Source organism: Poecilia latipinna, unplaced genomic scaffold, assembly GCF_001443285.1.
Source record: "Poecilia latipinna isolate Pla-1442-1.1 unplaced genomic scaffold, P_latipinna-1.0 Scaffold37, whole genome shotgun sequence".
Lineage (NCBI taxonomy): Eukaryota > Metazoa > Chordata > Actinopteri > Cyprinodontiformes > Poeciliidae > Poecilia > Poecilia latipinna.
Window position 1 is genome coordinate 244514 of NW_015112653.1, and position 11642 is coordinate 256155.

General features: G+C 39.2%; 1 protein-coding gene across 1 annotated transcript in view; it reads right to left on the reverse strand.

Moving 5' to 3' along the window:
* Positions 1 to 8856: 8856 nt before the first annotated feature.
* cnmd (chondromodulin) overlaps positions 8857 to 11642 on the reverse strand; it is a 9663-nt gene continuing 6877 nt past the window's right edge. Inside the window, exon 7 of the mRNA XM_015044346.1 lies at positions 8857 to 9199. Within this exon, the coding sequence (XP_014899832.1) occupies positions 8972 to 9199 (228 nt within the window). The 3' untranslated portion in view covers positions 8857 to 8971. The remainder of the gene's footprint in view (positions 9200 to 11642) is intronic.

The following is an 11642-nucleotide window of genomic DNA, read 5'->3' on the forward strand; positions in this document are numbered from 1 at the left end:
GGGGGGGGGTGGGGGGGGGGGGGGGGAGGGGTTAGGGGGTCGGAGGAGGTGGGGAGGGTTTAGCACCTGATAGGTCTTCCTGTCACAGGACAAGGCAGGCGCAAACAGCGCGTCGCTCCCCGAGCTTATGCTATATCAGTCTGCGTGCAGGAATGCTGATTAAAAGTTTATCACGTCTCAGTGAATTCTGCAGCTTGAATAAAAATGTGTGAATACTGGAGATGTTTGTGATGCTTACACAAAAGTGTGGCTTGTGATTTTTTCTTTTTCTTTTTTTTTTACTGTAAACTGTATCTAAGCTTCTATTGAAGTGCTTTTTAATTAAAATCACCATTTCAAGTCTGCAAGTTTGTCTTAGAAAAAAAAAATCATTCCCCTTTTAATTCTTTATTTCTCATGAAGTCACATCATTAAAAAATGAAACGGTCTGTTTTATTGTTTTATATTTATATTCAATATGTCTGGTCCTATTCAGTTAATTTCTCTGTGTTGTTGCCATAACTCATTTATCTGAGTTTAATCTCTGAGTTCATTCTCATGCTCTGTTCCTTGTATATTTGAATTTATGTCTCCTGGATTATTGCTGGACTTTTTCCCTTTGCTTTGTAGATTCTTTGAGTTTGAGTTCATCTTCTTTTGTAATAATTAACCTCTTTTTCCTCAGTTTCCCTGCTTTCTTCCGACCACACATGTTCCACTTTCCCTCTGATTAGCTTGTCTGGGTCCTTTGTCATTTTGCACACCTGCCTCAGTATTGAAAACTGCAGAAATACACAGCCCAGTCTGAAACAACCAATCAGAACCTGAAGGGGGGTCTTAGCACAGTCAATCAAGTTTGTGTATGCGCTGCTCACCCTCTCCCCCTGGCTCTCTGCAGCTCTACAGCTTCTTCCGACACCTGAGCTTGTCTTGAATGCTCAGGCTTGTTAGGATGGCCACCAATGAGAAATGGCTTTCATCTGAATTACTTCTCTGCCATTAGCACATTGAGCAGCGAGTACATGTGGATGACCTACAGCGCCAAGACCTTCCTCCTGGCTCTTTATTGGTTGTTTCTGACTGGGAGTGGCGCATTTCTGCAGATGGCAATAGTAAACTCAGGGAGGAGATGGAGGAGCTCATTTTTTTATTTATACATTTATTTATTTTTACAGATTATCTGTCTCATAAAATATAGTCATAACTTAGGGACAGCTTTAACAAATATTTCAGAAGCATATTCTTTTTTTAAAATACTCCAGCTTTCAGCTGCTTATTCTTGAACTGTTCGTATTTTGGTCATAATGCTGTGAGAATATCACAGCAGGCCATCTGGATATTGATAAGGGTTCTTATTTATACAGAAGCAAATCTGTGTAATTTTTCAGCTTCTGTACACTGACCGCATACCACAAGCTCAAAATACGGTCTTATCTTAAGGATAGTTTCAGGACGATGCTGTGAAATGCTCAGCTTCTCTGTGCTAGCGGAAACGCAAGCTGGAAATCCACACATGGAGCCGTGTGCTATCATGTCCCCGGCAGAAAAGGCTCACAACTGCAAGATGACATTGACACAATCAGGCTCTGGTATCCAGAGGGTGACGTCAGCGTCAACATCAGCCAGGGAGCAGGAGTCTCAGACCCTCTTTAGTAATCTCTGTACGCACAAGGCTCACACGCGGCTCCCCGTGGTGCTGCCCAGGCTCCCCAGACTGTGGATTTAATTAAACAGTGTGAAATTAATTAATCAGCGGGGTGGCAGGTAAAAAAAAAAAGAACTTCTCACTAGAAGTGCTCACACAACCAAGACAGGCATTTTATGTGCACTGACAGTTATTAATTTGCTGTATGTTTTATTATAGTGTGGCTATAAAGAGATGCCGAAATTCCGAGAGATTAAAAAGCTTGGCATGGGAAAAAAGTCATGCAAATTATCAAAATAACAGCTCCCCCCCGAAAAAAAAAAAAAATCAAAGTGCAAACCTGTGTTTGATCTGTTCTATCAATTAATTAAAAAATTCACTCCTGTATTATAATGCAGTGCAAATTAGATGGAAATGAGATAAAATATTCATTTAGTTATCTGGGGAATCTGCCTGGAGGGCTTTTTAGTCTTCAGTCTGGCTCCAAAACGCTGTCCATATGGCAATTATGTACAGTAGTGTTGCAGGAGAATTGGTCTGATGCCTGGTGGCAGAGAGGAGCCTGCCTGTGACAAACTGCTGCTAGGATCTGATGTGAGTTGAGGGAGATAATGAGGCTGTTGTAAGTCTTAAGTATAGAGCCTGCCCCGGGGGTGACATATCTAAGCGTGCAGGCTCCCTCATTGTTGCATTTGCTGCTGAGGATTAAAAAGACATTTACTTTCTTCTTCATAAACTTTGTCAGTACTTCCTGCGCCTCTCAAAGCAACTTTTACTTTCATCTGGCAAACCTCTTGACATTGCTTTGTGAGTGAGCTGTTACGTTCTTCCCGGCAGTTTGTAGATGTGAAGTCCTCATTTGATTTTGCTTTGAGCTATCTATAACTTCATTTCAATCTACTCTGGAAAAGGATGATGTGCAACTTCTGGGAAACCTATTTGAAGGATTTAAGTTGAAACGAAAGTCACCGTTTGATAGAGAGTCTCACAGCAGTTATTTGTTTGGCATGTTTTAAAGGGATAGTTCTGGATTTTTACAGTTGATGGGTAGATTATCCTCTTGGACAACTTCATTTGTTGCAAATCCAGATGGGTTGGACACAGAGGCTGAAGAGTTGGAAAGATTGGTCAGGTTTCTATCATTTAAAGGGATTTTTTTTAAGTGAGTTTGGTGTCCAAACTATTTGCCACAGAAGCCAAAACAAATAAGTTTATAGTTCATGTGAGCCACAAAGCGTGAATTTTTTTGTTATTAAAAATCAAAAAACACAAATTTTGTTGACTTCAAACTTCTAAGCAGTAAACAAAACATTTTAATTAAATTTAGATCTTTGTAGAAAGGTGATTTTAAAGTGTTTGTAGCTGTTAAATATGGAAAAAGTCTTGTAGAAATTGGCATTGCAGCACAATGTCCACATTTGTGCTGCATTGTATGGACATGAAATCTGTTTCCAAGGGGAAATCAGAGGTGGAGCGTTTCCCTTTACTTGCATTTTCTGTATGAACAGTCATAAGTTTGCAGAGGTTTCTGCCTAACATAATGTTTTGCAATAAGACCAAATGATTCAGCTTTGGTCTTATCTGACCAGAGCACTTCCATGCTTTTACTATCCCCCCTGCGTGGTGTGGGACAGTTTTATCTGTGAGATGTCTGCTGTGTTCCTGGGTCTTCTTTATTCTGGTCATGCACTTAAAAAAATTTCTGACCTCAACTTGAATGTTCACACTAACCACTGTGACAGTTTTGAGACTGAATGTTTTTCAGTATATTAAAAGTAGCTTTCGATCTTGGTTCCTCTCAGACTAGCTGGCAGGTTTCACTTCTGGGACCAACTAATGTGGATTTATACAAACTGCTTATGACCTTTTATCAGAGACAAATTTAAAATATCTCAAACTACCCTTTCAATATTATTTTATGATTTGGACATACTTTTTCATTACAAATGAGCAATATTCTCCCGTTATCTTCTCCAAGACCACATCTCATGTTATGATTTAAATATAACTGCCTTACCTTATTTAGTACAACTCTTGACATCCGCTGCAGGTTGCTGCAGCACCACCACACTAACTGTCACACACACAGAGTCTGTCCTTCGCAGAGCAGTGGTGCAAATTCCAGTACTGTGTCCAATTTACACCCACACCACAGTACAGGTTTTCTATTTAAGTGTAACAAGGACACCATGCAACCAAGTGCAATATGCGGAAAGAAAAAAAAAAAAATCCCTGCAGTGTGTGCAGAGTAATTGCCATAATGTTTCATAACATTGACAATAATTCACTGAAGTCAGGCAGGTCTATAACCAGTATTTGGAGTTTTAACTCTGCGAAATAAACAAGTCACACCTTTTTTTTTTTTTAATGCAGTACTAGCAGGCGTTTGATTAAAAACCGTTTGGGACTCGCATACAAAACAGGAGGTGGGGTGTTGAGAGAAAGGCAGAGAAAGGCGAGCAAGTGGCAGAAAAACTTCAGAGGGACCTGCAAATGGCAGGCAGAGTACTGGGCAGAACTGCAAGTGGTCACTCAACCATGGGATTAAAAAGCATTTAAGCCTTGTAGCAGAACAACCCTTCATCCAGCCATGTATTTCTGAGCATTCAGGAGAAAAGAAAAGACAAATGTTCCTTAGCTTGGCTTGTTTCTGCTGGTGCAAAGCTCCGGGTAACAGGTTCTCCAGTGCCAGCATCTATAAATGTATTGCAGTGCTTTTTCACAGACAAACATAATGAGCAAGCCTAAAAGGGTTTCTGTGTTCATCGTTAGAGTGCAAAATGGACTGTCAGTACTATTTATTGCATTCATGTCTGGGTGTAATGGAAAACATGCAATCAAATGTAGGACACGTCGGCTAGAGTGGTTCACTTCTCACTCCTGTTCACACTTTTTGTGCCTCTTGGGCAGCAACGCTCAAATTTATGACAGACTACTGACATATTTACACGGAGCTCTCGTGACTGCATGGCTGTGATTAGCCCTAATTCTTCCAGCAAAAGATCAATTCCCCCAAATATATCCTATTCGGTGTTAGTGGCAGGAGGATGGATAGGTGAGGAGAGCTTTCACCATCCACAACACACCCCGCCTGCCCATGTTTGTTATGATGGGCAATGATGAAAGCACAGGTGGATGCGAGAAAGCGCCCCCTCCTCTGTCAGCTGAGCGCATTCCTCATCTGTGGCGTCTTATTAGCACAGGAGCTGAAGGTTTGCAGTGTGGCTGCTGGGCACAGTGGGTCGGTGCTCACAAAGCTCTGTTTGTTCCCTGGCCTGCAGGGCTCCCAGGGTAAAGCTCAGCTCCAGAGGGAGAGACAAAGAAAAAGGCACCACTGTCTCGCACACTGAAGCCGATCTCCAACACATTCGTCTTTCTACTCAATGGGGGTGCATTTCTCCTTTCAGGAGACAGAGGGATGGCAAAAAGAGACAAGTTCTTTCGAAACAGGGCCCCGGGATAAAAAAGGAAAAAGAAAACTGATGTTGTTCAGAGCATTTCTTTTCTTCTTCTTCTTTTTTTTTTCCCTCGGTTTAAATGCCACATTGAGTTCTTGCTTGTGGTGTTGGGATCTGTCTTTCTGATTTTTGTTTTCTATCTCCTTTTATCTAAAGTTAGAGCTCTTTGTTATGTGCTGCTTTGCCAACAAATTAGGAGTGAAACTGAAGGCCACCCCTCCCCCCCCCAAAAAAAAAAAAAATCCACAAAACAAATAAGTTACTCTTTGGCAAAATTCAACAAACACAAAGTTTGATGTATTTTATTAGAAATTTGCATGATTGACTAGCATAACGTAGTCTACAAACATAAAGGGGAAGGTAAATGCTTTAAAGAACCAACTTTTGCTGAAATCTTTTGGGTTATTAGATTTGCACATCAAGTGACTCAATATTTTGTTCCTTATTGTTTGAAATGTAGCTGAAGCCCAGTCAGATTGAATGGGATCTGAACAACATATTTCAAGTATTGCAACAGATCCTCAATTAAATTTAGGTCTGAGCTTTGACTTGACCTTTCTGTTGCATTACTATGGTTTACGCTAAACTATGCCATCGTAGCTCTGGTGGCAGATTTAAGGTTTTCGTTCATGTAAAAGGCAAACTTTTACCTCAGTCTCATGTTTACAGCCTTCATCGGGTTTTCTTTTAGGATTGTCCCTTTTATCTTCCCATCACATCTGATCAGCTTCCCTGGCTGTGCTCTAGAGAAGATTCCCCACAGCATGATGCAGCCACAACCAACCACTCTTAGATAAAAAAAATGCAGGTTTCTAGATTGCATGAAAAATAGCGGTCGAGATTCCTCCAATTGAGCTCAGGATTTTTGCAGCTCCTCCAGAGTTACAAGGTGTTGCTATTCTGATTAATATATAATCAGTTGTTGGCATAGTTTTGATGTCCACCTTACCCTTGGTAAGCATGTCAGTTCTGTGGTTCAAACATAGTTCATGCTACTTTGACTGTATTGTTAAATCAGTTTTTTTTTCTAAGTGTTATTTTAATCTCTTCTCAAAATTAATTATTACAGTTTATGAACCTCTGAGAAACTACAGATGGTACAAAACACTACTTATTAAAACATAAAAAACCGGAACATATTAACTTAAATTTTATGGTCTCCTCTCTGCTCACAAGTTCATTTTAGGGTTAATTTAAGATTTTACTCCTGATCCTTTAGGCCTACTCTGGGTTTGGGCCAAATTCATCTCTGATCTCTTAACACCACGGCTGAAACCTGAAGTCACAAGGCAAAGCTCTTATGACCATACCACGATCCCGAATAAAGACTAAAGGGAATGGAACTCCCTTGGTCAGATCACCAATTTAGAAAAAAATATTCTCCCTGAGAAGATCAGATCGGCCAAATTCACTTTTTAATCCCTTTAAATTGTTTTTTTTAAGGAGACTCTTTCCATGGATTTATAACTGTTAGGAATATTTTTTTTTATGTAATTTGGTCACAGTGATTTTATTTTTAATAATCAAATATTTCATTGCATGTTTGTATTTGATCACGTTTTCTCAGCAGGTTTTACCATAACCTGTTTTCTACTCAGTTGTTTCTTTCTCATGTTGTGAAACACTGTGACTTCTGTGTTTTTTATTTTATTTTTGTTTGTTCTTTTTAGGTGTAATACAAATAAAGTTTGTGATTATTAATATTGTTTATCAATGGTTTCCTGTTAGTTTAAGTGGATGTTCAAAGCTTGCAAGATTGTCCTACAGCCCTAACTCTGCTTTAAACTTCTCTATAACCTTATATCCAGTCTGTCTGCCATGTTTTATCTTCGTTGATATTCTCTGACAAACCTCCGGGGCTTTCACAGAGCACTTGTGTTTAAACTCTGAGTCTGCTCACTGATCAGGTGACTTCTGATGTTGATTGCATTGAATTTTATTTAGGAGTACCAGAGTAAGCTCTCTGAATACAAATGCACGTTTTAAGGTTTTAAGTATAAAAGTTTAGTTTCCTTCCACTTAAGTTTATATTTCTCTATCACATACAATTAGAAATACGGACATTTGTGGTTATAGTTTGACAAAATGGGCTAAAGTTTGACAGTAGACAGTGCAGCACAGTAAATGTCCATCCATCCATCCATCCATCCATCCATCCATCCATCCATCCATCCATCCATCCATCCATCCATCCATCCATCCATCCATTCATCCATCCATCCATCATCTAACACGCTTATCCTTGCAGGGCTTTGAGGGCGTCTGGTGCCTTTCTCCAGCGGTCACTGGGCGAGAGGACAGGTACGTCCTGGACAGATTGCCAGACCAAAGCAGCACAGTAAATGTGTTTATTGTAATTACTTTGTCTTGTTAAACTTGTTAAAAACATATAACTACTGCACAATAAAGTTTTTTTTTCTTTTCTTTCTTTTTTTTTTTTTACATTTCCCTCCTCAGTTTTGAGGAAAAATATAATATTCCGGTTAGACCTACAAGTGATGTCAGGTCAGACGTTTTACTGTTGTGCTCCAATCTGCAGTCCAAGTATAACTCCATTATAGAGGAGCCTTTAAAACAGGAGCAGTGTGACACACAGCAGGATGATTTAGTTTAATGACCATGGCAGTGACAGCACTGTGATGGAAATTGGACTCCCCTTGCAAATTTACATCACTTGAGGGTACTTGGGGGCTCTTTTAGCGGCTGCACTCGAGAGCACGAGCCATCAGGAGGTCCTGGATATGTCATGCTTGTCACCTTCCTTTAAGTGTATCTGCAGACGTGGGAGAGGGATTAATATTATATAGCCTACGGAAGCACGGAGGCCGCCTTATCAGCACTGCAGATGTGATAAGCACCTCTACCCGCGCGAAAACCAGGAAAAATCTCCAAGCAGAAAAAAAGACAAGCATCTCTTTTGTGTTGCCTCCTCGCACTGCTTCAGAGTTTCAATGCAGCTTTAGAGGCAGATATGGAGCAATTTCACATCTGTTGTAATTTGATGTGCCTGGATAACCCTGTGTGAAATCAACTTCATCACAACGTAGCTGCGTTTAGTTATTTAAAAAGTTGGCGTACGGCTTTAGAGATAACAGTCAGATCACTTATGATTGTGAGCTATTCACGCAAGCAGTTGTATTAACAAAACCAAAAGAGAGACCAAAGAAAATAGAAAAGAAAACTTTTGGGGATCATAATTCCTACCTGTTTTATTTGCAGTCTCCTTTTAGCAAAAAAATAAAAAAATAAAAAAAATAATAATTTATTAAATGAAACTGTCATTTTGATGGAAATGTTTTCCATCACTGCCACAACACTCAGCCCGCATTAGCACACGTCAATGCAGATGTCGGCACACAAAAATTGTGTTGCCCTCAAACTGAATCGGAGCTGTAAATGGAAGTTACGGCAACTGTTGCTGTCACTTCAGTTTTTATCAAAATAAAAGAAGAAAACACCCGGTGGAACCATGGAAACAGTGTGTGACACAGAAAAACATCAACATCAAAGCAGGCGTACTGTAATTAGAATTTATTGAAAGCCTGCTCAGTCAGAACAAGGGGCATGATCTTGCTGAGCATTTTGGATTTGGTTCCAAGCCTTTCCACTAAACACAGTACAGTGCACTACAGCTTTAGCATGGAGCTATGAAAAAGATGTGCTTGTTCGTGATTCTGGAGTCACATCTATAGTACGTATTCAAATTTTACAGAACAAAAGAGGAAAAGTATGTCTAGGGAAGTAGAGATTTCTAACATTTACTGAAAACTTTTCTCACAGTATGCAAGTTGCGCTGTCAAGAGCAGCTCAGAAAAGCAGTAAGGTTTAAGATTTTTGGCAATTGGGAAAAAAAAAAAAAAAAAGACACTTCTCTTTCTAAACAAGAAGGCTACACGACACCCAAAATGCGTGCCACCCACCAGCGACAAGGCATGATCACTCGACAGGCCACCTGGCACCCTCGGTAGTTGTAGGGCCAAGGCCAGTAGCCTCGCAGAGGCTCACACACTCGCTGACAGTGAGTGTAGCTGCGCTGGCATTCTGAGCAACAGATTCCCTGGTGGTCCAGCATGCTATCAAAGGTCATGGCGCTGTCCTCTCTGGCCTCTCCGCTGCGCTGTGGTTACATTAAAGAGGATTAATATACAAGAGGAGCACATCAGATTTTTAAATCTATATTTGCAATTCAAACAAGTTCCAAATATTTTAATCATCTCAAGAATGCAGACTGTTTTTTGTTTAGTTTTGTGGAAAACGTTAATTTTTTATAAGCGGTGGGAATTTTCTACGTCGGTTCAGAAGTTCATTGAGTTCATTTGAGTTATTTGCCTTCAGTGGATGCTGACCATGTATGCATTTGTATGTCCAGTTCATACAAAGTCATCTTCCTCAGTCAACACATTAATGTAAAAAAACACAAAAAAACAAACAACAAAAACAAACATTAATTAAATATTTCATATCCTGCTTTATTTTATTTATACGTTGCACCACATCTCAATTCTTACTGGTTTGTTCTAGGCAACCCTATGGAAATTTTCTCGAGGCGTCACAGTTTTGCCTTATGCAACCAAGTGAACCTGAATGGTGGCAGCAGAGCATTGTGGGTACAGGTTTTACAACGTTACATCTTTGTGCCAGAAGCTATTGCATATGCTTTAATGCGTTGTATTTATTTTTTTCTTAGGGATCCACTGCACTGCAGTTATTTATGCACTCTAGTTCTGTGACATTCGGTTTACAGTGTGACATATATAATGTTCTCCACTCTCATTCAATTATTGTTATATCCCAATTATTATGTGAGACACCTACAAATAGTAAGGCTACTCAGATGCAAAAGTAGTACAGCATGAAAAATAAACATTCTCACAACATCTCATCTCACTGTGCTCATCAGAGGACAATTGGGAATGGGCACTTCATGATAATGTTCCAGCTAGCTAGAGCCAGTTTTCACACAAACAGTCCCCACCTGGGTCCATTATGGAGTGAAAATAGTCTCAAAATACCTGTGTGTGTGTAAAAGTATCGGTGCGTGAGTAAAAATATCTGTGTGTATGTAAAACTGGATTTGTAACTTGTGTAAGCATCTTTGTGATTAACTTTGGATAGTTGTATCTGTGAAACATAATTCGTAAAACCGTGAAAAGAAAATTTGTGTGTAACTCCGGGTACTTGTAAATATGTGGTCACAAATATGAAGAAATTATGAATACAAAATAAAAGCACACACACACACAATTAAACAATTTCTACAAACATTAAATTTCTGCACACAAACTTTTTAACTACAACCTCAGAAATCTGATAATTACGAATCCAAACCTTCTCCTACGCCTACAAATGTTAAATGAGTTCACACGAGTCGCCTGGCACACACACACACACACACAAACCTGCATTTCCGCACAGATCCGGTTACGAATGCACAAGGATTTTTGAGACTCATCTCTTGCTTTAGCACAGCCCAGATTTGTGTGTAAGTTGTACGTTTAAATGCTGGAGGAAAGCTGGGTCACATAAATTTTGTTCGGAGTCCAGTGTTTTCTGCTCTTTCAGGCTCAAAACTTGTAAATTTTACTAGAATATAATTTTTCTGCTTTCATAACACTGGCTTGTAGCATGTATGCAAATGATCCAAAACGCCAACATCCAGCTGATGTGGTTTACAAGTCTTGTTTTCAAATCCAACATGACGTTTTACTGTTCAATCTTTACAGCTGTTTTGAACAATGTTTCAGTCAGCATTCAGTCAGCCTGAAGATCTCTCAGATCTTCAGGATCTTCAAACTAAAGAGGAGACGATCTGTTTAGCTGCAAGGTTGACATTAGCATGTTAAATTCAGCATTGACGTGCAAATATTTGCATTTGGCTGATGACGTTTCTTTTGGCGTTATAAGTCAGCCCAGATTACATTGCAAAGTGTTGAATGAGGTCTCTGTACTATTTTTTTATGTACCAGGTCACTAATTTCAAATGTGAAAAAAGTGGAATAAAAAAAAAATTATATATATATATATATTACATTTCTACAAATTTATATCATTTATGACGCATTCAATGATTCTTACAAGTGAGATTTGTGAATTTTGTCTCACTCAACTTAAGAGTCTTCCAGGTTTGGGTTGTAAAACTTCTGACAATTGCAAATTGTTGTGTAATTCTTATAACTATTACAAGATGAAGCCTGAAACAATGTATTTCTTTGTATGTGATTTATTCAAGGGCAAAGCAATATATTGACTTACAGATGTTTCAATATGCAAAGTGCTTTGTGCCCTTCTTATTGAAAGATGACCAAATGATAATAAACAAAGACAGCTTTTCTTTCTTCTAATTTGACTGTGTTTAGGATAGATGCCATCCAGAGATGCCCATATGGGGTTTGAAATAAGGACTGGAAGTTGGGCAAAGTATTGGGGTGTAATAATGGATGGCATAAAGAAAACAGAATTTGATGAGCAATACAGTGACAGGAAGTTGTAAGTACTGGATTATAAAAATAGTATGTCTATGTGACATTTTTGCACATGCGTTATTAGTTACAGTTCTAATC